General features: G+C 38.4%; 1 protein-coding gene across 2 annotated transcripts in view; it reads left to right on the top strand.

Moving 5' to 3' along the window:
* Nucleotides 1-24,979, top strand: part of RTN1 (reticulon 1) — a 216,779-nt gene that overhangs the window by 170,379 nt on the left and 21,421 nt on the right. The window contains exon 1 of one of the 2 annotated variants that reach the window (XM_055304545.1): nucleotides 20,760-20,937. The exons of the other annotated variant lie outside the window; for it this stretch is intronic. Within the exon in view, the coding sequence (XP_055160520.1) occupies nucleotides 20,877-20,937 (61 nt within the window). The 5' untranslated portion in view covers nucleotides 20,760-20,876. Of the gene's footprint in view, nucleotides 1-20,759; nucleotides 20,938-24,979 lie in introns of those variants that run through there. 2 annotated transcript variants of the gene reach the window in all.

Genomic DNA, 24,979 nt, shown 5'->3' on the forward strand with positions numbered 1-24,979 from the left:
CTATTAATCTTGTTTTAGAAAATTCATCTACTGGGTATTTTATTTTATTTTTAAAGATTTTATTTATTTTTTCATGAGAGACACAGAGAGAGGCAGAGACACAGGCAGAGGGAAAAGCAGGCTCCCTTTGGGGAGCCTAATGTGAGACTCTATCCCAGGACTCCGGGATCACAACCTGAGTCAAAGGCAGACGCTCAATCACTGAGCCACCCAGGTGCCCCTCTACTGGGTATTTTAAAAGTAACTGCCATGTGTCAGCCATTGTCCTAAGTGCTAATGAGACAGTGGTGAGCCTACCTTCATAAAAGATTACAGTCTATTTGGGGAGCAGACAAGAAGCTAAGAGGAATTATGAGCACGTACGTGGTGGTACCTAACCCAGTACTGGAGGGGGTAGGATTGTCAGGGATGTGCCTTGAAAAACTAAAAGTAGGACTAAAAATGTCATTGGAGGCTGAATATGTTGACCCTAAATCATGTCCTCGGTGGTTGGTTTCATTGGTTTCACTTAAAACAAAATTCCAGAATTTATTTTCTTGTAATTTTTATATTAATTATGAAATTGCAACAGAGAACAGATAGTAAAAAAAAATAATCCATTTAGCTGAGGACCCTAGGTGTTGGAATTGGACCCCTCTGAGTTTAAATCCAAGCTCTAGCACTTCTACATGGTGTGACTTTGAACAGTTACTTAACTTCTCCAGTTCTTAGGCTTCTTATCTGTAAAGCAAAATGGATCACCCCTAAATCACAGGATTGTTGTGAAAAATTAACGTGAAGTGACACATGAAAAGCATCCAGTGCAGTGTCTGGAACATAACAAATGCTCAATAAATTTTAATGTTCTTCCTCCCAACTGCCGTCATTCTCAAATAATTACATTCTGTACTTTAATTAATCTTCTGACCCCCAAATTCACATGCTGGCTTCGTGCTGAGCATTCCGACTTTCATCTCCAGATTTCCTGTCCTCAAGGACTTTGTGGATGCACTCCCATTTACCCCTTCCACTCTCCCCCACCTCTTGCCCCATAGGCACACATTCTTTGTGTGACTTAGTTTACCCCTCCTTCAGAACTCTGCTTAGACACCGCTTCCTCCTGGAAAGTCTTCCTGACCCTCTTCACTACATCTTGGTTAGCACCTCTCTCACGAGCACTGCAATTCAGTGTCCTTCCCCCTAACAGTGCCTCCCACACTGTATGGTAATTGTGTGCGTGCTCGTCTGCATACCACCTCATACTTGGGGCCCTGTGTGTAACTTGCTCTCCTTTTTATGTCCAGCACCTAGAAGGAAGTCTGGCCTTTGATAAGTTTACAGTAAGTATTTTTGAATGAATAAATGTATCAATTTCCCCCTAATTTTAGGTGAAGAAAGTATTCTATGCATATACAACAGCCGAATTTGTCTTCTCATTATGTCTTTTTACAAATCACTTATCTTTTCACCCTTTGCCATTTGGAGTTTTTAAAGTACTCACTTACCTCTTTTGCTGCTTCCCCCTTTTTGTCCAAGTGTGCTCTGCTGTTTGCATCTTTCAATTCAGAATTATTCATGATCAGTGTCTTCCTTTTCAAGTATGAAGCTATGAACTTCTTTCAATAGAAATGGTGAAGATCTTTCAGTATGTTGAATACTACACACACACACACTTTTTATGTTTGGGGTTTTTTTGAATGACATGTGTTAAATAATTCCCTTTGGTGGTAAATCCCCTAGCTTTAAATAAAGTCATTGTTCAAGACATTTTTAGTGGTTGGTAATTTTTAGCTATCGTTAAAATAGCTCTTTATTTCTCCAACTCTCTGCTCCTTTGTACTGGAAAGCAAATATTTGAAATTGTGATATCACCTGCATTGCAGTAATTGCTTTACATTTCTGCCTCCTAATTACTGATGAGCATTTGGACTTTATTCATCTTTATTTCTCCAGCACCTCGCACATGCCTGAAACACTGGGCACTCAACTGCTTGTTAAATTAAAAATGTGGGAAAGTGCCTGCCACGAGTATGTTTCCTTACTTGCCACACACAAATCCAGGATTGTTGGAGGTGACGATATGAAGACAGACTTGGAGTCTCACTGAATTTTAATCTGGGGGCTGGGAAACTGAGACTCGGACTAGGACTCATGTGGACTTGGACTCAGAGATATTGTCTCCTCCAGTTTTTAAGAGAGCTAGCAGATTGGCTATAGGAATGATTACCTTTGGAAAGCAGAGAAAAACATGTTTACTTCAAAAGGTAAAGGAATAGGCTATTGACTCAATGTGCCGAGGAGCTGTATCTGGAAAACAATGTGGTCAAGAGTCATTGTGCCAACTCAGGACCTCCCATATCCTCAGTGTTCCAAGGACTATAAGATTTGGTTCTCAGATAGGCTCCGCAGCTGGTTCCCCACAATCACTGCCAGGATGGATGACAGATAGTAACATGTAGAGACATCATCACCTTGCCTTCTGGCCAACCCACAAGGCTGTGATGAGGCTTAACCTTGCTTTTAAATATGTATTCATTCCTACTTATCTCCTGTGGATTTCCAAGACATGTAGGTAATAGGCCTGTTAAAAATAGAATTAAATGTGGGAGAATTGCACCAGGGGAGTGTGGTTAGAGAACAGACAACAGGAGAGACTTTTGTGGTGTTGGAACTATTTGGTGTCTTTACTGTGATGATGGATACCCAGACCTGAACAAGTGATAACACTGTAGAGAGCTTAAAACACACACACGCACACACGCACGCACGCACCCACATACTCACGCTGGTAGAAGTAGAAGGACAAGTCTGAAGAAGGTTGGGGGATTAAATCAATGTGTACACCCCGATTATGCTACTGTAGTATAGCTTTGCAAAATGTCACCATTGGAGGAAATTACACAAAGTAGTCAAGGATCTCTGTGTATTATTTCTTAAAACTACAAGTGAATCTACAAGTGTGTTAAAAAAAATTTCAGTGTAAAGAAAATGAAAGTAGAGGCTCCTGGCTGGATCTTTCAGGAGAACACTCGATTCTTGATCTCAGGTTGTTAAGTTCAAGTCCCACATTGGACGTAGCTTACTTAAAAATAAGTAAGTAAATAGAAGTCTTAAAAATCTTAAAATGAAAGTAAAAAAAGAAATAGGGAACCAAGTCCATAAAGAAAAATGAGTGAAGTAAACGTGCTATGATAAATGTTAGCATGGTTCCTCTGATTTTATATTACATTTGGCTTTGAGCTTCCTGATTGAACAAAAGTCAAGGTAAAAAAGAATGCTTTGTATTCATTCATTTATTAGACACCAAATTATTTTTAAATAGCCCTCATTATCTATTAAAGCATAATTTATTTTACAAAAGTTAACACCTCCCTCAATATAAATTTGAAAAATAAGTTGCCTCATAGTGTATCCTTTGTGTGGATTATGTGAAACTCAAAACACCATAGTGGAAAAACAGTAGTTCTCTCTGAAACATAACAGTGTTTTAAAGTAACATCCTTTCAGGGTCCTGAGGTAACTTACTGCACTTTGCTTACTACTGTGGGATGGCTTTTTATGTTGAAGTGCACTGTCTAATTTTACTCTTTTCTGAACTGGCACCAGCTGCTATGTACTGAACACCTGGCCTATTTACCTACATGGTAAAGGTGGTAAGCATTATCTTCTTTCTTCTGCTGAGGTATCTGAGTGCAGGGAAGTCAAACTGTGAGGAGTGAGACCAGTAAATGGCTGATCCAGAACCCTTTCTTCTATTACTGCATCTTAAGCAGACTAGATTCACATCCCACAGTCCAGAGAGAAAGCAAGGCTGACTTCAGAGACTCTCAGCATTTGTGTATCCAACTGATCATTTCCTAATCACTGTGGCATCAAGTCATATGGTATCCATTTCGAGAAAGAGAAAGGCAGGAACTAGAAGTCAGAAATGTAATATCTGAGCTGTCTTGTTTTCATTCTGTTGGCATTAGCCAATGACTGAACAAAACATAACACTGAACACACCGTGTCCTCTCTCTTCATTGAATTCTGAGCCCCAGTCCAGCTCTGTAGAGGCTTGGAGCTGTCCCCTACCTCGGGATTGGCCTTTTCAGGTTCAGAAGCTGTAGACTCTTTGTTTACCCAGCCCCTGGCTCCTCTGGTACAGACAGAGGGTGGTTGTTAGGAAATGTCAGTAGGCAATATAGTATCCTGGATCACAGCCGGAGTTCTGAAGCCTGGAAACCTGGATCTGAACCTGACTCTGCCACTGAGGGGCTTTGGGGGCGGGGTCAAGTTACCTACTCTGAGCCCCAGATTCTCTTCCCCTCAGCCACCTCCCCTCCCCTGTAGTAACAGCCCTTCCTTTTAAGTATGTTGTAATAAATGAGAGAGTCCATGTGAAATGCTTAGTCTGGTGTCAGTCGCTTGGTATATGTTAATGAACGTGTGCTACTTTTGGTATCATTCTTATTCTTTTGAACGTGGAATGTTTTTCTCTGCTCTTTGATTTACGTATGAGTTACATTTAATCTTCATTCCACATTATCTGACAGTTGCAAAAGGAAGAATAAGGACTTCTTCCCCACAAACTCCTGATGGTTTGTCTTCAACGGAGGTTAAAAATAGGAAATTAGAATCCTCCGCACATCTAGTAAGGCTATATAAAGAAGGATATTCAAAGAGGGACAACTCTGACCCTGGACATTTTCCCTTTCACAGATTTGACTCTTTGACATGTAGCTTTACAAGACAAACATCTCTTTAAAAACTTAAATAACAGCCTTTTCTCCTCCCCATGTATATATGAAACACAGACTGAGCCAGTGTGTACTGCTGCAGAGTCTGCTACTTAAAGCATGGTAGGATGGGGGGAGGGTGCTCACTGTGGTAGGATGGGGGCGTGTGTGCTACTATGACAGCACTGCTGATGGCTCTGCGTGGTGGTCTAGGTGGCAAAGTCCTCAAAAGATACTGTGCAAACATAACTTGCCCAGTGGCTTATATTTTAATGGGAATTGCTTAGAAGACTTGGTTAGGGTGCCTGGATATTTCAGTTGGTTAAGCATCCGAATCTTGATACTTCAGCCTCAAGTCATGATCTCCATCCTGAGGTTGAGCTCCAGTGGGCTCCGCATTGGGCATGGAGCCTGCTTGGAATTATCTCTCTCCCTCACATTTCGCCCCTCCCCCACTTGCACATGAGCTCTCTCTCTCTCTTAAATAAATAAGCAAAATTAAAAAAAAAAAGGAAGAAGACTTGGTTAATAACCATATAACCATATTAATACTTAGGGGCATTCAAGGGAACTACTTCTTGATTATACTAAACACCTTCTGACATGACTCAAAATACATTGCAAAAATATACTAGACATTATTTATGATAATGGGATATCATTTACCTTCTTTGAGCGTAATGACTTAGTATACATACACATATTCAGCTTATACCAGCACATATTTTTCTTGTTCAATCACATGAATGGGCTGAGAGAGTGCTGTACTTCCAGGGAGCTGCTAAAACATGTGGTTGAAGGAGACTGGTCAAGACACTCCTGATTTCTTTTAACTTCAAGTATAACATCAGATGTCAGTTTTGCTGAATTATTTTTAAGTCAGTGTCTCTAACCTTCAAGACTCTTAAAAGCCATCATCACTTAGATCAAAGGAAAAACAAGAATATAGTTGGAGCACAGCTCTATATTTTATACCACAGAAGTCCATGCTAAGAACACTGACGCTGAATCAAAAAGTGGCCACGAGTGTATTTCTGTAATCAATAGCCCTATGAGAAGACTCATCTGTGTAGATCTTCAGTTAACCAACTTCAAAAGCATTCCTTCAAGGTCACTAGATAAGAACAAAGTCCTTATAAGCATCTTTTAGAATTCACCTCACATGAGTTTTTTGCCTGGGACTCGCTATGAGCATTATTCTGAAAGAAAGAATACCTTTCTGGTCCCAGAAACTTCTAGACTCACTATAACACAGATACCACCCAACACATTTTTTTAAAAAAGGAAATTCCATGATTATTAGGTTAGCTAAGGGTGAAGAGATGCTCATAGTTTAGGAAGTGTTTGATTCAGTTGTGGTGTTTTTATTCCTTTGAGCTCCTATTGCTGTGTGCCACAGAACTTTGCAGTGGGTTTTCTCTGGTACTCATTCTATATAATAATTGACTGTCCTTGTCCTTTGTCTGTTTATTTTCTTTCCCCTAACACAAAGCCCTCCTCTGAAATTCCAAACCTTAACTAGTGAGACTCTGGTTTTGTGGATTCAGGTTGCCTCTTGCCGAGAAAACATTTCAGTGCTGCTTCAGTGGCTTCCTGGGCTCTCACATTCACATTTTTAAAAATGTTCCTTCTAGATCTGTTAGGGGTGGTTTGCAAAATTGTAACTGTTTGCAAAATTTACTGCTGTGCTGTAAATGTTTAATGAGATCATCATTTTTAATCCAGTTTCTAGTCCTTGTTCATTAGTGCATGTTCAGCAGAGGAAACTTTTTTTGTGTGTGTGGTGACTTTGTGCTAATAAAGCACTATTGCAAAATCATCAGTATCTCCTTTCTATGCTGAATGATTTATTGAAAATGTTTCTTTTACATTGAGGTACAAGGCCAATTTTTCAATAGCAACCCATTTCTTTAATTATTCTGTAGCTTTCTGTCAAAGTGGTCAATGATGACCTTCGAAGAAAATGTTGAAAATGTCTAACTCATTCACGGTGAGGATCATGTGCAGGATATGGAGACAGAAGGTGTTGTTGCTCTTCACTGGAACAAGAAGTCTATATAATAAATGAGGGACCAGGAAAAAATACACCAGTGTTAACCCTGCTATATATATATATATATATATATAGAACCTCAGTCTGTCAGTCTGTCAGCAGGAATGCTTCTGGCTACAAGTGACAGAAAAATCCAAACTAGTATCAATGTGAACCAAAAGGACATTGAGTGTGCACTTAATAAGAAGTGTAGAAGTAGGTGATACCAGAGACACTTATGGCTCAACACAGCCACAATATGATGGCACTATACCATTTACAGTTATCATGCCTTCTCCTCATGATCACAAGATGGCTGCAGTGGTTCCAACCATCATGTCCTCAAAGAAATTGGGAGGCAGCAGAGTGAGAAACAAGTTCTCCTCCTTGCTTTTTCATCAGGAAAACAATTTTTCCCAGAAGCCCTCCAACAGACTTTCTATCTTATTGGCTAATACCTGGCTTAATTGCCGCTGCTTTGTGCAAGGGATTCTGAAAAAGCTATTGGTTGTGTGTGGGGGGGGTGAGAAAGAGAGAGAGAGAGAGAGAGAGAACATTATTATATATACAATTAGCCACTGACCAACAGGTAGCAATGAAAGAAACTTAAAATCTGTGGCCACTCATAGTCCGAGGGCAGGAATGAAAATCCCTAGGAAGAAGAAAGTCTGCAAATAGAGTTATGTCCCTGGTCTAGTGGAGATGTGCAGACTGCAGAAATGAATTCAAGTTATGTCCAGCAATAGAAATTCTGAGAAATGTGAGGGGAAGGAAGGACCAGGAAAGGGACAGCAATAAACTCAGGTTGTCAAGGAGCTCCAGAGAGCAATTTTGGCTGGAGCCACAGTTGTGCTGTCAGGAGAGGCTGAGACAGAGAACAAGGCTGGCTTGGAGGGTGGGCTAAGTAGTGATCCAAGCTGCCATGCAAAGCTGCCAGGTTGTGCCCTTTGTAAGAGTGCCTGGCCAACATGGCAAATGAGGCTTAATTCCAGCTCCCACTCTGGTCACCAAGCCTCATGCCGAGATGCAGCATTGCAGCCATCTGGAGAAGGAATCTTTTTTTAACTGCATATAATCCTTTTTTTTAATTCCAGTATTGTTAACATACAGTATTATACTAGTTTCAGATGTACAATATAGTGATTCAACAATTTTATACATTATTCAGTGTTCATCGTGATAACTGTACTCTTAATCCCCATGATCTATTTCACTCATCCCCCCCACTCACCGACCTCCCCTCTGGCACTATCAATTTGTTGTCTATAGTTAAGAGTCTGTTTTTTGGTTTGTCTCTTTTTTCTTTGCTCATTTGTTTTGTTTCTTAAATTCTACATATGTGTGAAATCATACGGTATTTGTCTTTCTCTGACTGACTTATTTCACTTACCATTATACTCTCTAGATCCATCCATGTCATTGCAAATGGCAAGCTTTCATTCTGTTTTGTGGCTGAATAATATGCCTTTGTTTATATACACTACATCTTCTCTATCCATTAATCTATTAGCGGACACTTGAGCTGTTTCCATATCTTGGCTATTATAAATACTGCGATAAACATAGGGTGCATATATCTTTGTGAATTAGTGTTTGCATATTCTTTGGGTAAATACCCAGTACTGTAATTACTAGATCATATGATAATTCTATTTTTAATTTTTTGAGGAACCTCAATACTATTTTTCACAGTAGCTGCAACAGTTGGGATACCCACCAGCACTGCAGGAGGGTTCCTTTTTCTCCACACCCTTGCTAACGCTTGTTTCTGACATGGTTTTGTTTTATTTATTTATTTATTTATTTATTTATTTATTTATTTATTTATTTATTTTTAACTCATCTCTACCCTCAGTGTGGCGCTTGAACTCACAGCCCTGAAACCAAGATTCACATGCTCTTCTGACTGAGCCAGCCATGCACCCTGGTTTCTTGTGTTTTTTTTTTATATTAACCATTCTGACAGGTATGAGGTGATGTCCCCATTTTTTCACTTTCTTGATGGTATCCTTTGATGCAGAAGAGTGGTTTGATTTCTTTTGGAAGTAAAAAAAAAATGATCAAAATTGAAGTCCAATTTATCTATGTTTTCTTTTGTTCCTTGTGCTTTTGATGTAGTATCTAAGAAACCTCTGCCTAATCCAAGGTTATGACAATTTATGCCTGTTTTCTTCTAAGAGATTTCTAGTTTTATCTCTTACACTAAGTCTTTGATCTATTATGAGTTAATTTTTGTATATTGTATAAGGTAAGTGTCCAACTTTGTTCTTTTGTATTGCAAGTTGTCCTAGCACCATTGTTGAAATATTGTTCTTATGCCCCTTGAATGGTCTTGGCACCCTTGTTGATTATCAATTGACTGTATATATAAGGGTTTATTTTGAGAACTTCAATTTTATTCCATTGACCTATATGTCTAGCCTTATGCCAGTAGCACACTGTGTTGACCACATTGTCTAGTGTAGCTTTGTAGTAGGTTTTGAAATCAGGAAGTGTGAGACCTACAACTTTATTCTGTTTCAGGATTGTCTTGTCTGTCATGGATCCCTGGCTTTTCCATACGAATTTTAGGATTAATTTCTTGATTTCTGAAAGAAAAAAAACTTAGCTTGGATTTTGACAGGGATTGTGTTGAATCTGTAGATTAATTTGGGGAATATTGCTTATATCTTAACACTATTAAGCCTTTCGATCTATGAACAAAAATGTCTTTCCATTTAATTAAGTCTTCTTTAATTTCATTCAACAATATTATATAGTTTTCAAAGTATAAGCTTTACATTTTCTCTATTAAAAGTTACGCGTATTTTATTCTTTTATATGCTATTGTAAATGTAACTTTTATTAACTTCATTTTTGGGTTGTTCATTGCTAGTGTGTAGAAATACAGTTGGTTTTTGTACAGTGATCTTAAATCCTGCAAACTGCTAAATTTGTTTATTGCCTCTAAATATTTTTTGATTCCTTATAATTTTCTATATACAAGATAATTTTGCCTGAGATAGTGTTACTTCTTCATTTCCAATCTGGATCAATTTTATTTCATTTTCTTGTTACATTGCCTTGGCTAGGATCTCTAGTGCAATATCAAAAGAAATTGCCAGAACAAACATCCTTGCCTTGCTCCAGATCTGAAGGGGAAAGCTTTTGATCTTTTGCCATTAAGTTAGCTGTGAGGTTATTTTGAGATTTCTTTTTATCAGGTTAAGGAAGTTTCCTTGTATTCCTAGTTTTTTGAGCATTTTTTATTATGAAAGGGTGATTGATTTCTCAAATGTCCTTTTCTGAATTAAGATGATTATGTGGGTCTTGTCCTTTATTCTGTTAAAACAGTGTATTACATTGGTTGGTGTATTACATTGGCTGTTTTATCACTGGCATAAATCCCACTTAATCATAATGTATCTTTTTTATATATTGATGGATTCAGTTTGCCAGTATTTTGTTGAGAAATTTTGCATCTATATTCATAAAGAATATTGATCTGTAATTCTCTTTTTTTTTTCATAATGCCATTGTCTGGTTTTTATCAGGGTGATAGTGACCTCATTGAGTGTGATGGAAAGTTTTCCTACTTCCTGTTATTTTTGGAAGAGTTGTAAAGGATTGATGTAAGTATTCTTTAAATGTTTGGTAGAATTCACTAGTTAAAACATCTGGACCTGGGCTTTTCTTAGTGGGAAGTTTTAAAATTACTAATTCAATGTCTTTTCATCTCAATCTGTTCTTATTTTCTACTTCCCCTTGAGTCAGGTTTGGTAGTTTATGTCTTTCTAAAGATTTGTTTATTTTCATCTAGGTTATCTAATTTGTCTGTAGTTGTTCATTGTATTTCCCTATAATCCTCTTAATTCTGTAAGGTTGGTAGCAATGTCCCCTCTTTCATTGCCAGTTTTAGTAATTTGAGTTTTATCTGTTCTTCTCATTCTAGCTAAACGTTTGTCAACTTTGTTGATCTTTTTAAAGAACCAACTTTTGGTCTCATTGATTTTCAATATTGCTTTTCCTATTTCATTAATTTCCACTGTAATCTCTATCATTTCTTCTGTACGCTTGCTTTGGGTTTAGGTTGTTCTCCTTTTCTAGTTTCCTAAGACAGAAGTTTAAGTTATTGACTTCTTTTTTTTTTTTTTCTATCATAGGTGTTTACAGCCATACATGTCCCTCTAAGTATTACTTTGGCTCTACTCTCTGAATATTTATTTCATTTTCATTCATTTTAAAATATTTCTAAATTTTCCTTTGATTTCTTCTTTGACCCATTGCTTATTTAGTGTATGGATTAAATTTCACATATTTGTGAATTTGTAAATTTCCTGGTTATCTATTTCTAATTTTATTCCAAGTGGTTGGAGATGATCATGATAAATAACATCAAAAAAGATAATAGAGATGGATCTGGAGGGTATAATGTATGTGAAATAGCTCTGTCAGAGAAAGATACCATATAATCTTACTCATAAGTGGACTATAGAAGACAAAAGAGAAAAAGAGACAAACCTTAAAACACTCTTAACTATAGAGAACAAACTGAAAGAGATGAGAGGGGAGGTGGGTAGGGCAATAAAAGACATAGGAAAAAGGGGATTAAGAATATACTTAATCATTATGAGCACTAAGTAATATATAGAATTGTTGAATCACTATATTATACACCTGAAACTAATATAACATTGAATGTTAACTACACTGAGATTTAGAAAGACAGGTAATAGAAGCTGACCCATAGATAAGCTGGATATTGAAGTTAAAGTATTTTAAATAACTATTATAAATGTGTGAAAGAAAGTGGATAAAAAGGTGGAGAATTTCAACAGAGAAAAGCTATTTATAAAAGTAAAATGAAATGAACATTCTAGAACTGAAAAATAAAATTTCTGAAATTAAAATTTAGTTAGCTACATGTAATAGCTCTCTGGACACAGAAGGAGATAAAATTAGTGAATTCAGAGGTAGCTCAATAGGAAATATCCAAAATGGTAAAAAAAAAAAAATGAATAAAAAATGAAAAGAATAGAGTATAAGAAACTTGTCAGAAGACTGAACCTATGAATAATTGAATTTCTAGGAAAGGAGAGAGAAATGGGGCAGAAGGAATATTTGAAGAAATATGGATGTGATTTTTTTCAAAATTGATAAAGGCATCATTCAGTTTTTGATTTGAGAAGATCCATAGACAACAAAGTAAATATAACCTTATTGTAATCAAACTACATAAAACCAAAGCAAAAGATAAAAATCTTTAAAACAGCCATAAAAATAAGAAACATTACTTTCAAAGAAACAAGGAGATTAACTGCTGACTTTTCAACCAAAACTAGGACAATCAGTGGGATAAAATGTTTAAATTGCTGTAAGAAAAAAAAATCTGCCAAATTAGAGCTCTTTGTGCAGTGAAACTACCATTCAAAAATGAAAGGAAAATAAAGGTATTTTAAGACAAAAAAAAAAAAAAAAGCTGAGAGAGTTGGTTGCCAAGACCAGAACTGAAAGAAATAGTAAAAAAAAAAAAATTCTTTGGGTTGAAAGAAAATGATCCCAGATGGAAATATGGTAGGGCGAGATGAAGAACATTGGAAAAAGCATATATGTGAAAAAATATAAAATACTATCAAGTTTTTAAAAACAAAATTATTATGTAGTTTGGTGTTTATAACAACAACTCTAGTTTAAAAGTGGCAGGCAGTAAATGGAGTTCACAATTGTAAGATTCTTTAATTGCATAGGAAATTGTAAAAGTACTATATAAGATAGACTCCGGGAAGTTAAGGATGAATGTTATCATTGTAAGCTAATCACCAAAGTATTTAAAAAGGTGCAACTAGGGATGCCTGCGTGGCTCAGCGGTTGAGCCTTTGGCTCAGGATGTGATCCCGGAGTTCTGGGTTTAAGTGCCGTGTCGAGCTCCTGCATGGAGTCTGCTTTTCCTCCCTCTGCCTATGTCTCTGCCCCCTCTCTGTGTCTCTCATGAATAAATAAATAAAATCTTTAAAAAAATAAAAATAAAAAGTGCAACTAAAAATTATTGTGGGAAATAAATGGATTATCAAAAATCATGCTTGATTATTTTTAAAGAAAGGCAGAATAAAGGGGCAAAGAAGAAATGTGGTGAATAAGAAATAAATAGCAGGATGATGGACATAAATCCAGACATATCAATGATTATATTAAATGTAAATTGACTTGACACTCACCTTAAAGAAAACAAAGATTACTAGCCTGAATTAAAAACAAGACCCAAGAATATACTGTTTTTAAGAACATAAAAAGATACAGAGAGTTTGAAAGTAAAGGATGGAAAAAGACTTACCATGTGAACACCAACCAAAAGAAAGCTGTTGTGTATATATCCATATCAGCCAAACTAAATTTTAAGTCAAGAGTGATACTAGAGATAAGGAGGATTATTTCATAATGATAAAAGGGTTAACTCAACAGTAAGACATGATAATTCTAAATTGATAAGGCCCTGATATATATTAAGTTATATAAATTGACAGAATTGAAAGGAAAATAGAGCAATCAACATGAAAGTGAGATGTTGGATATACTTATTTCAATATCTGGCAGACATACAGCCAAAAAATTAGTAGGGAGGTAGATTATTTGAAGAATACTGTTAATCAATGTGACCATATGGACATTTATAGAACACCCTTAAAACTTTAGAATATATATTCATCTCCAATTCACACATATATCAAAATAAATCATATTCAGGACACCTGGGTGGCTCAGGTCATGAATTTGGGGTCGGGAGATGGAGCCCTGAGTCAGGCTCCAAGTTCAGTGCTTTTCTCCCTCTCCTGTTGCCCCTCCCCCTGCTCTCTATCTCTCTCAGATAAATAAATCTTTTAAAACAAATAGGTCATACTCCAGACTCCAAAACAAGTCTTGACAGGTTTCAGTAGATTAAAATTGTACAGTTTGTTGTCTGACTACAGGTGAATTAAACTGAAAATAAACAATAGGATAGTTAGAAAAAATCCTCAGGAGTTTATGATTCTATATAATCAATGGACCAGAGGAAAAAAATAACAGTGACTGTTAGAAAATATTTCGAACTGGACAATAATATGAACATAATGTATCAAAACTTGTAAGTTGGCACTAAAACAGTGCTTAGAGGGAATTTTATACTTTTAAATGAATATGAATATATTAGAAAAGAAGAAAGGCTGAAAATAATCTAAGCTTCTATTTTGTGGAGCTAATGAAAGAAAAACAAAAAGTAAAAGAAGGAAATAATAATAGTAATAGAATGAAATAGCATATACAAAGATATACAAAAGAGAAAAAACAAAAGAAAAATTTTATTCTTTAAAATTCATTCATAATAGTGATCAACCTCCAATAAGATGATCAAGAAATCAAGAGAAAAATTAAAACATAAAAGTTACCAATATGACAAATGAAAAAGCAGATATGGCTACAGTTCCTTCAGATTATAAAAACAGGAATGCCTGGGTGGCTCAGCAGTTGAGCATCTGCCTTCAGCTCAGGGCATGATCCTGGGGTGCTGGGATCAAGTCCCGCTCCAGGCGAGGAGCCTGCTGCTCCCTCTGCCTATGCCTCTGCTTCTCTCTGTGTGTCTCTCATAAATAAATAAATAAAATCGTTTTTAAAAATTATAAAAACATAAAATTATGATGTAAATAATTTATACCAATAAATTTGACAACATATTTAAAATAGATGAATCGATTTGAGGAAAATAAAACTTAAATAAAATTGACATAAGCAGAAGTTAAAAATCAGAATAATCCCATATATATTAAGGAAATCTATAATATAAAGACATCTCACAAAGAAAACTAGGTCTAGAAGGGTTCACTGGTGAATTCTTCCAAACATTGCAAAAAGAAATAATACCACCTTACATAACATCTTTCAGAAAACACAGGGGGAAGTACTACTCTTCAGCCTGTTTTGCGAGGCCAGCATAACTGTAATACAAAAACTTAAGGATATTACAAGAAAAGAAAGGAAGAGGACAGATCTCATGAATATAGATAGATAGATAGAAGAAGTCTACACAAATCATTAGGTAAATTGACTCGAAATTGAGTAGCAATATATAAAAAGAATGCCACATCAGAGCCATATGGGATATATTGGAGGAATACAAGGTTGGTTTAACATTCATAATTCAATCCATGTAATTTATGTATTAACTGAATTAAGGATAAAATCCCTGTGATCATTTCAGTAGCTTCAGTAGAAGCATCTGATAGAATTCAAGAACTGTTCATGACAAAAACTCTCAAAAAACTAGGGATAGAAAGCATTTGCCTTAATCTGATAAAAGATAGCTAAATATTCACAAGCAACATCATATTTAATGGTCAAATTTTGAGTATACTTTTCCCCTAAATCCAAGAATAAGACAAAGAATATATACCCTTTACCACTTCTACTCAACATTGTATGTGGAATTCAGTGCAGTTAAGTTAAAGAAATAAAAGTATAAAGATTGGAAGGAAGAAATAACACTATATCTATCAGAGAAGATATGATTAGATACATAGAAAATTCAAAAGAATCCACAATTAGAATTAATAAGTGAGTTTATTAGCAAGATCATTATCCAGAAATCTCTTACCTTGGTATAGTCTTTTACATCTCTACTTTTAACTTCACTGTGTCAGTATGTTTTAGAACGTTCTCTTATTAATAGCCTTTAGCTAGATTTTTTTCATCCAATCGAAGTGTTTCCATCATTTGGTTGACATTATTTGAATATATTTAGATATTTTCTAATACTTTATTTTATGCTTTCTATTTACTAGTTCTTTATTTTGCTTCTCATTTTTTCCTTTCCTGACTTCAATTTATTAATTACCTTGTTTACACATTTTATTCATGTAGAAGTGATATGTTCTAGTTATTTCTAGCAGTGACCCTTAAAGTTTTAACCCACAAATTTGACTTTTCATAGTCTAAAATTAAGTTCTCAAAAAAAGTAATATCTCTAATATTCTGAATAGTACTAGGACATTAGGATGCTCTTACTTTTATCACTCCTTCCTACCTTATGTTCTATTTTTGTCTACTACTTTAATTTCTCCTTTCTTTTATAACCCCTCAAATTAGCCATTACAAATTTTTACACTTAGCATTCTTTCATGCATTTCCCTTCATTCTTCTGAGTTCAGTTTTCTTCTGCCAAAAGTGCCAACCTTGGTTGCTTTTTCTGCAGGGTTTGTGGTTAGGAAATTCTCTCGTTTCTTACATTTGAATATACCTAGATTAGTCTCGCTGGGTACAGAATTCTAGATGCCAGCTATTTTTCCTCACTACTTTGAGGACATTATTCCATTGTCTTCTGGCTTCAGTTAATGAAAAGACTGCAGCTGGTCCAACTTTCTCTGAGGCAATGTGTCTTTTACTTATGCCTACTTTTGAGATTTCCTCTTGTCTTTGATGCCCTGCATAGTTTCACTATGATGTAGGTCAGGGTATTGATTTCCTCCTGTCTTGCTCACAGCTATCATGTATGTCTTTTAACGATTCTGGAAAATCCTAAGCCAATTTGGATAAATTACTCAACTTCTCAAGATGTTATTCCTCTCCTTGAAACTCTGCAGTGTTTTCTTCATTTACTGACCGTATTATTACTTGGATCTGTCTCACTGTCCCCTGCATCTGTCTGTGATTAAGTTTCCATATCTTAAGCCAGGAAAGCCCTGTCACTCAAACTGGTGATCCTCTCTCTTTTTTTGTTCATAATGCAGCTTTATGACCATCTATTCTCTAAAGCCTTTCCTGAAGCCTCTTCTTCCCCCAATCTATTGTGTATCCACTCTTTCCTGCTCATATACCTGTCAGTTGATTGCATTTATCTATTTATGTGTAAATCCCCACTCCCCCACCCCACTAAACTCAAGTTTCTAGTGGGCAATTCCTTTTGTATTTATAGAATCAGGCACTTAGTTTGGGCTTCATAAATGTTTACACATTGAATGGATGAATGAATCAAGAAAATGAAGGTAAACACCATCTAACTCATAAGGATCTTGTAACAACTAAATATATACCATATGAGAAAGCACCTGGTAAATAAAAAGTGATAATCTGTTGTTTAAATTGAAGGCAATTTATGCATTATTTTGGTGCAGTGGATTATGTACCAAATTGGTTGTTACTTTACTTTTCTTTATTCCATATGGCATAAAGCAGAGTTCTGGGTGTTCTTTGATCATAATGAAGTACTTTTTTGGTTTTGTGCCTTTTCTTCCAATTGCGATACTTCCCAGAGCATTAAAAACACACACAAAAAACAAGTTCTATGAGCTTAATATAATTTACCAGCTATTACATTCTGTCCTGAAACTCAGTGCATTTGTAAATGCTCTTCTCCCATTTAGACTAATGGCTTTCTCCTTTTTTTTTTTTTTTTGTTTTTTGTTTGGCATCTGCTCTAATTTTACCTTATGAGATAGACCTTTGCTGGCCCTCCTCATAAAATAGTAAGCTTTCACCCCACTCCATTCTCTATCCCCTTTACCTGCTTTATTTCCCTCTGTATACCTGTCCACAAGGGAAATATACATTTGCCTCTTTTATTATTATCTGCCCATCCTACTAACATATAAGCTTCTTAAAAATAGCAATTTTGCTTTTTGCCTAGAATGGTATCTAGAATACAGTAGGTGCTCTGTAAATGTTTATCGAATACATGTATCAATATAGGTGTCACTGATTCTCATCAGTAAAATCCCGGGGCTACAAAAAAAAAAACAGACGCCATACAGCCACTCTGGGCATGGTAGTCTTTAACATTTCTCTGAGATGAGATTTCAAAACTTGACTATTTTGTTTTTCCTTAGAACGGAATGCCTACAGCATGATTTCATCCTGAAAACTAAAGACATCACTTCCTCTCCTGGCAGGCACCTAAACCAAGTTCTGAGCTGGCTGTGTACAAAGCCCGTCTGTTCTCTCCTGGTTTAAAGACAGTGGCAGTTCCTGCCCGCTTTTAGCAAGCTTTATTTTGCTTTCTGTTTTCTTTCACCACTCAAGGACAATTTACATATCTTTTCTACCCATTTTATCATTTTGATCTTGGCAAGAGCTTTCAATTAATACTGTGTGGCGACTTGTGCAAAGGAAGTGCCCACTTTAGCATGTCTTCAAGAAATAAATTATTTCATAGAAACAGAAATCTAAAGCTATACTTCATTTGTGTAATTCATTTCTCATTATGAGAGAAAGGTGATAAATACTTCCTGAAGGCCACATAACTAGCTTTTGTAAGTAGGTCTAACGCCCAGCACTCCCTCCGCCAATTCTCAGTCAAGTTCTTCATATTCTCCCCGATTTTTCTTTAATAAATTCATTTATGTTTCTTCTACCACCTATGCCTTAACTGAAAGCCCCCCAGTTCTTATTTCATGGGTGTAGGATCTCTGTGGCATCAGACCCCTTACCTCAACCTTCAACTATCAAACTGCTGTCTTGACTATTGGGGCATCATCAAGCTTTTTTGTCTTCAGATTCAGCATGGCTAAAAGGAATGTGGTCTTTCAGTGAAGCTGACATTCCAAGGTCAGCTCTGTGGCCAATGTACATGCGTGGCCCGAGACATCTGACGTAGCTCCCCACCACCTGAGGGAGAGCCGGCCTCCGCCTGTTCTCCCTTGCCAGGGATGTCCTGCCCTAGCCTGCTGCCCAGTACTGACTGTCAGGTTAGCAGTGAACGGTGGCTCTGGTAAAGTGGTAGACACTTAATACTCACCACTAAGGCTAACTGGGGGGCACCTTCTGGACTCAGGGCTGATGACCGCGGCTATCATTGGACTGGCAGTGCCTCCTAGTGGCCGAGGTGCCAAAGGTCTTCAACTCAAAAGTAGCCAGCATAGGCAGCCCACATGGCAAACCCTTCCTTCTGAATTTCGTCCCCACCTGTTTTTAGTTTGTCCAGCCCTACTTCACAGTGAGGATTCAGTGCTGGTAGGATCATCAGATCTTTTTCAGTATTTTTTGACTGAATTCCCAAACATGACCATGTTGATGAAAAAAAATTCGGAGTGGGGCTGGAAATATACATATACAAATAAAAAATACGTGTGTGTATATGTATACATAAATGTGTGTATACGTATATACACATACATATGTATATATATATATATACATATACACACACACAATCAACTAGAGCACATCAGTTTGAAAAGTGCTTTGTAATAACTCTATTCCTTCCTGTCAGCCCCGTGGTAGCTCTGATACCCCTTCCTCTTGGAGACTTCAGCTCAGAAGTGCCAAATCATCCTCCTGATCTTTCTTATTAAACTTCCTTAGTAATTTCAGTTATGTTACAGAGCTATGGGGAGAGGCTCGGTTTCTCTAGAAGCTTGCATCCTAAAAAGAATATGCATGATCCCAAAGATCACATTTTAAAGTGTATGCTGCTCATAAAATGAAAGATAAATCATAGCTAGAAGCATAACCTTGAGACTACGGTCTTTAAGTCCTTCCTGCTGCAGGATGTGCAAATGTAGATTTGGGTCTGGCAAGGAACCTCTCTGGGAACTGTGGAAGAATCGTGAAGGCTCCATTTCTCCTTGAGGGAGAGACAGAAATGCTGTGTAACCGATAATGTCATGCCACAGCAAATAAAATGGGAACTCCTCCTTCTGTATGCCCCTGTGGTTCCAAAGGTGTCCTCTGGCCCCATGTTACATTTTGTCTTCCTGAGGGTACCTTCACCAGGACTGTCTTTCCCAGACAATACCCAAACTCCTGTCCTTTCTGTGTGCTATCTCTACTTTTTCCTCATCAAATGCACCTATGCCCTATCCATTCATTCTCTCAAGGCCTTGATGTATATAATCTGATAAAGAATTTCATGGCCAGATTTAAATAGGTCACCACCCACTGTTCATCTCCTCCCATTGACATCTGCATTGTAACGGGGGACTTGAATCTCCTGACTCACGGGGTTTGGAAACCAACTTTGTATCTCCCAAATGATACACACAGCCCACCTCCATCTGCCCCCAACAGTCGATCCCAAAGATGATGCTATTGAGGCAAAATACCCTTTGCTTCCCTGAGTTCTGTTTGGATGTCCCCACAACTGACCTCTCGCAGTGTCAGTGCAGTGACCAAGAACTATCTGTGCAGGAGTCCCAGGGCTTTGAACCTGAGCCTACAGCCACCTCATTCTGATAGATATTTATTCATTCCAACCACAAAGTGAGCTGGAGAAGACAGGCCGCAGGAGAAACACACAAGACCTACTGGGCAGCAACAGGATGTCTTTCCAGTGACTGTGGCTTGCCAACAAAGGTTTTGGATACCCTAGAACATTCCAGAAAGAGGGAGAGATCTGGCAATTGCCTGGAAGATGCCAGGCAATTAAAATAAATAGGGTCTGGGGGGCATCTGGATGGCTCAGTGGTTGAGCACTGGCCTTTGGCTCAGGGCCTGATCCTGGAGTCCCGGGATCGAGCCCCCAGCGGGCTCCCCAGAGGGAGCCTGCTTCTTCCTCTGCCTGTGTCTCTCATGAATAGATAAATAATTTTTTTTATTTAATGTTTCCAAATAAGTTGGGGCCAGAATGTAAAGAAATGGGGAAGAGAGAGGTGAGTGAGCAGTGGGGACAATTAGAGGGGGGCATTCTGCTGGAAGTCTGCCATGTGTACTGCCATCACCTGCGTCTCTTACCCTACAGGTTTCTCGGGTGTCTAAGAAATTTCTAGAATACGCTCCCTGTGTCAAGAACTCCCAGGAACAGCCCAAGTGCCGCACTCGGATCTCTCCCTTGGCCCTTTCCCCTCCTCTTCCCGCGCACACCTCGCCCGGCTCCTGTGCCTCCCAGGGCAGCCGCCCCCCCCACCCCACCCCGCCCCGCCCCGCCCCGCCCCCAGGCCGGCCGGCGGGCCCAGCGGGCGCTCCGGCGTCGAGCGGCGGCCGCAGCCCGGTGCGCACGGGCAGCCCCGGGGCCGCGCCGCGCTGATTCGCTGCGGCGGAGACTGCGGCGCTCGCGACGCGCCCGCCCCTCGCCGCGCGCCGGCTGGTGCAGCCTGTCAGTCTGCAGCCGCGCGGCCACCGCGAGCCCTGCCGCTGCAGCCGGGGCGCCGACCTGAGCGCCCGCTCCGCGCCCCCCAGGACAGCGCCGGCCAGCCCGCGACGCCCGCACCATGCAGGCCACGGCCGATTCCACCAAGATGGACTGTGTGTGGAGCAACTGGAAAAGTCAGGGTATTCTCTTTATTTCGGTAGTGCATGCCTGCGGTGCACGGGAAGCCCGGGACCCGGACTCGGCCATTGTGCATCATTTCACCTGTGGGACCTCTGCATGCTTCATACCCAAGAGATCTTTGTTGGGGGGGAAGGGGGAAGGGGGGCAGAGTAAACTTGTCATGTCAAAAATCAAAATGGATGGTGTTTGGATTCTTTTTCTTTTTCCTTTCCTTTTTTTTTTTTAACCCCCCACCCCCAACCCCTTTGTTTTCTTGTTGTAATGCTAGAAATTTAAATAATGCATCAGTTGCCTCCTCCCGGAGCTCTTTTGGGACCCGTTGATCCTCCAGTACCTGTTTAATCTCTTCTCATCCCCGGAGTTAAAAATGCTTTCTTATTGTTCCATGCATCCCAGTGCATTTGATTTCTGCCGAAAGGCTGGAATCTCCTGGTAGAGCCATTAAGTGAGAGGGCTCTAGTGCATCCTTTTAAGAGGACACACCCATTTCAGGGTTGTTATTTGTGGTCACACAAAGGAGCCTGGAAATGCAGACTAGCTCTCGAAATCCTGAAAAATATGATGGCGTAGCCACCTATCAGGATGGTTCACTTTGAGATATTTCAGGGGTTTTGTCTGTCGTGGGGGTAACCTGTAACTCCTATTTATGAATAGTGGGTATCTGCGGAGCAAATGGAGGAGGCATAAAAAGCAGTGCGGAGTGCCCCCCGGTATAGCAGATTTATTTTGAAACAGTCCATATTAGCACTGGGTGTGGCCACCCTCCAGCCTCGCTTGGATTGCTTTTCAGCCATTTTTATTCAGCCTCATACTTCACACATCCATCTCTCCTTTGTTACATTAAGATTCTCTCTTTCACCTTGCTCGGCTTGAGATTATGAGGAGAAAGGGAGAATTTGGAAGAATGAAAAGGTGCGTGGGAAACTCGGGTGTTTGTAAGATGAAAGGTCTTTCAATATTTAACGAATAAGGTTCTGAAGAAGGTGCATTTGACTGAACCTGAAGGGTCCCCGCATCCCTCAGGGGACCAAAAATAGTCTGGAGCAGAAGCTGAGTTTTTTTCAGCCTGGCATCTTCCCCTTGTCATTTTATATCACAGAGAGTAGAATGGCTTTTCATCTCTAGGGCCCACACAGGATTTTTCTTCAGTAAATGTTTTAAGCTAAGGCAGAAGTAAACATGAACCTCAGAATTAAGAACACATTTGCTCTGTCTCTTATTCGTGGGTTCGGGTGGCGGTGACATTAAATAGAACAGTTGAGTTGAAATTATGTGGGTCTTTTGGAGATACAACTGTGAAAAGTAAATAAATGAGCCTAATAAATGTAAAAGCAAGGAAATAAGAAATGTATGGCAGTTTAAGGGCATAATTGTAGAGAATGATGACACAACATGAAATCGCATGTTTTATCCAGAAGGCAGTTGTGAAAATGCTTGGTGACGTTTCATTCTTATGTGTTAGACTCATCCAGTTTATTTGATATACACACTTCACAAACAACTATGGCTTGATATGAAGCAAGTTTAGTTGAACGCAAAGACATTTTTAAAAAGTTGGTTTTTAGACTGTGATTCTGGGTTTCTTCTATTCTTACCAAAAGTGGATGCCAAAACATGGCAGATTTTCTGTTTTATATGCATAAGACATAAGACACTATTTCATTTCAATCCCATGTGTTTTGCCTCAGTTGATTTTCTCACTGCAGGGGTTAAAACGATGCATGGCTGTTTATAACCAGACAATAACACAAATGTCATCATTTGTCTATTGAAGACAATCATTTTCATTTTCAGTCTACAGCTACTTGTGAAGATTAATGCAAGATCGTTGAAGGTCTTTTACACTCCATGACCTTTGGTCGTCTTCAGTACCACTGATTTCCTTTTGTCAGATAGAACAAAGCCATTATCTTGAAAACTGACTAATAACTGGGTGGGTGGGTTTATAGGCATGAAAGAGAAATAGTAAGAAGTAAATTATTCCTTTTTCTTTCCACTAAGGGAACTTTTCGTTTAAACAAAATCTATAATAAGCTTTTTGTTTGGCATTTTCAATGTATCTTCTTTACTTTGGTTCCCTCATTATCATAAACAGCTGTTCTTAACACTAGCTACACATTAGTATCACCTGGGGAGCTTTTAAAAACACAAAGGATGCCTGGGCCCCACCCCTAGAGGTTCTGATTCAATTGGATCAGGTATCAGTATTTTTTTAAAAAGATCCTCAAGTGAGTTTAACACAGAATCAGGGTTGAAGCCACTGGTGTGTAATGATTCTTAATGAGACCAGTCTGTAGCCCAGCAGAGCAGGGTCCGGTGGACAAATGGTGAAGTGGGTGTGATCTAGGCAGCTTTGAATGCGGTGGCACGAGGCAGTGTAACATTGTTGAGAATGTCCTCCAGAAGGATTACAGGTGAAAGTTTTGCCTGGGGAAGAAAGGGGAATAAAGAAAGTGAGCTTCAGGTTTTCTCCATATTATTAAACATCCCATGGAGAGACTGCAGCCCATTGACTATTTCATGAAGACTCTACCGGAAGTAATACAATTGTCATAAGAACTATAGCACACATGCAAAAGGAACCTTATATTTACTTTATTAATATATAAGCTTTCAGCTAGAGTTAGGAGCATTTGTTTTTTTTTTTTTATAAATTAATTTTTATTGGTGTTCAATTTACCAACATACAGAATAACACCCAGTGCTCATCCCGTCAAGTGTCCCCCTCCGTGCCCGTCACCCATTCACCCCCACCCCCCGCCCTCCTCCCCTTCCACCACCCCTAGTTCATTTCCCAGAGTTAGAAGTCTTTATGTTCTGTGTCCCTTTCTGATATCTCCCACACATTTCTTCTAGATAGGAGCATTTGAATAGAGACTAAAGTCCGCGTTATACTAGTACAAAGAGTCTGTAATACATTACAGGACATTAATACACTAATGCATGCATTACAAAGATTCTACTTCCAGTTGAAAAAAAATGATACCAATATCGGTTAATAAACCAAAGGCCACCCGACTCAGTGAAAAAGCAGAATAAAACAGTAACCTGATAAAACACCTATATAGCTAGTAATGTTACAGATCACAATAATACTAATATTTTGGGAGCACTTTTGCTGAATGTTTTACTTGCATCATTGCATATAATCCTCACAAATCCTGTGATGTGTAAATTTTATTATCTCATTTTATAAGTGATAAGCTGAGGCCTCCACCAAGACACATGCCTAGTAATGCCAGGAGAGGCTAGATTCAAGCCTAGGCTGTCTGACCACAGAACCCCTCTCTTCTCACTGCTTTACCATCTGCCACAATGGTAGATCATGACTTTCTCAGTCATTTTTCTAAGAATATGAATTATGTAGGTAATGGTGATTGTATTGGCTTAATAACCCCTCACATTTATGTAGTTTTTATTTTGCCAAATGTCTTCTCACGGAGCTTTACAATTAACTCTTAGACATCATGAGGCTTAAAGAGGTTAAGTGATTTATCCAAGGTTTTTGATAAGTGGTGAACTGAGTAGTGAAAAGGTGCCTGCTTCAAATCCAGAACTCTTCCCACAACAGCACTACACGTCTTTTACTCATGCTGAGTTATAGAGTGAACTTCCATTGACCTCTGCCGAGATATTTTTAACATAGTTTCTTCCTTTACAGATAGCACAATTTATGAGTGAGTTAGTGATCTTGATCAACCTATGCCATTGTTGTCATCCTCACCATCATCATCAATTCATCATCCCAAATTCTCCGCAAATATTGGCTATGTCACAGTAGCTATCCTAAACTCTTGCTACGTGTGTATTTAAGCTTTCATGAGATGATTATCTTACTCCAATTTAAAGAGGGGGAAACTGAAGGTTTTTGAGGCAGAGGGGGCCAGGAATTTGCCTAGGACTTAACTGAGTCCCAAACATAAGGCAAAGTCTATGCTTTTAATGACTTTATCATACTGCCTAAATCCAAATAGTATGGTAGCAGGGGAACAAAGCTCGAGCAAAAGCATTCATTCATACCATTCTATTTGAGCACCAAAG

This window comes from Nyctereutes procyonoides, unplaced genomic scaffold (assembly GCF_905146905.1).
Source record: "Nyctereutes procyonoides isolate TBG_1078 unplaced genomic scaffold, NYPRO_anot_genome, whole genome shotgun sequence".
Lineage (NCBI taxonomy): Eukaryota > Metazoa > Chordata > Mammalia > Carnivora > Canidae > Nyctereutes > Nyctereutes procyonoides.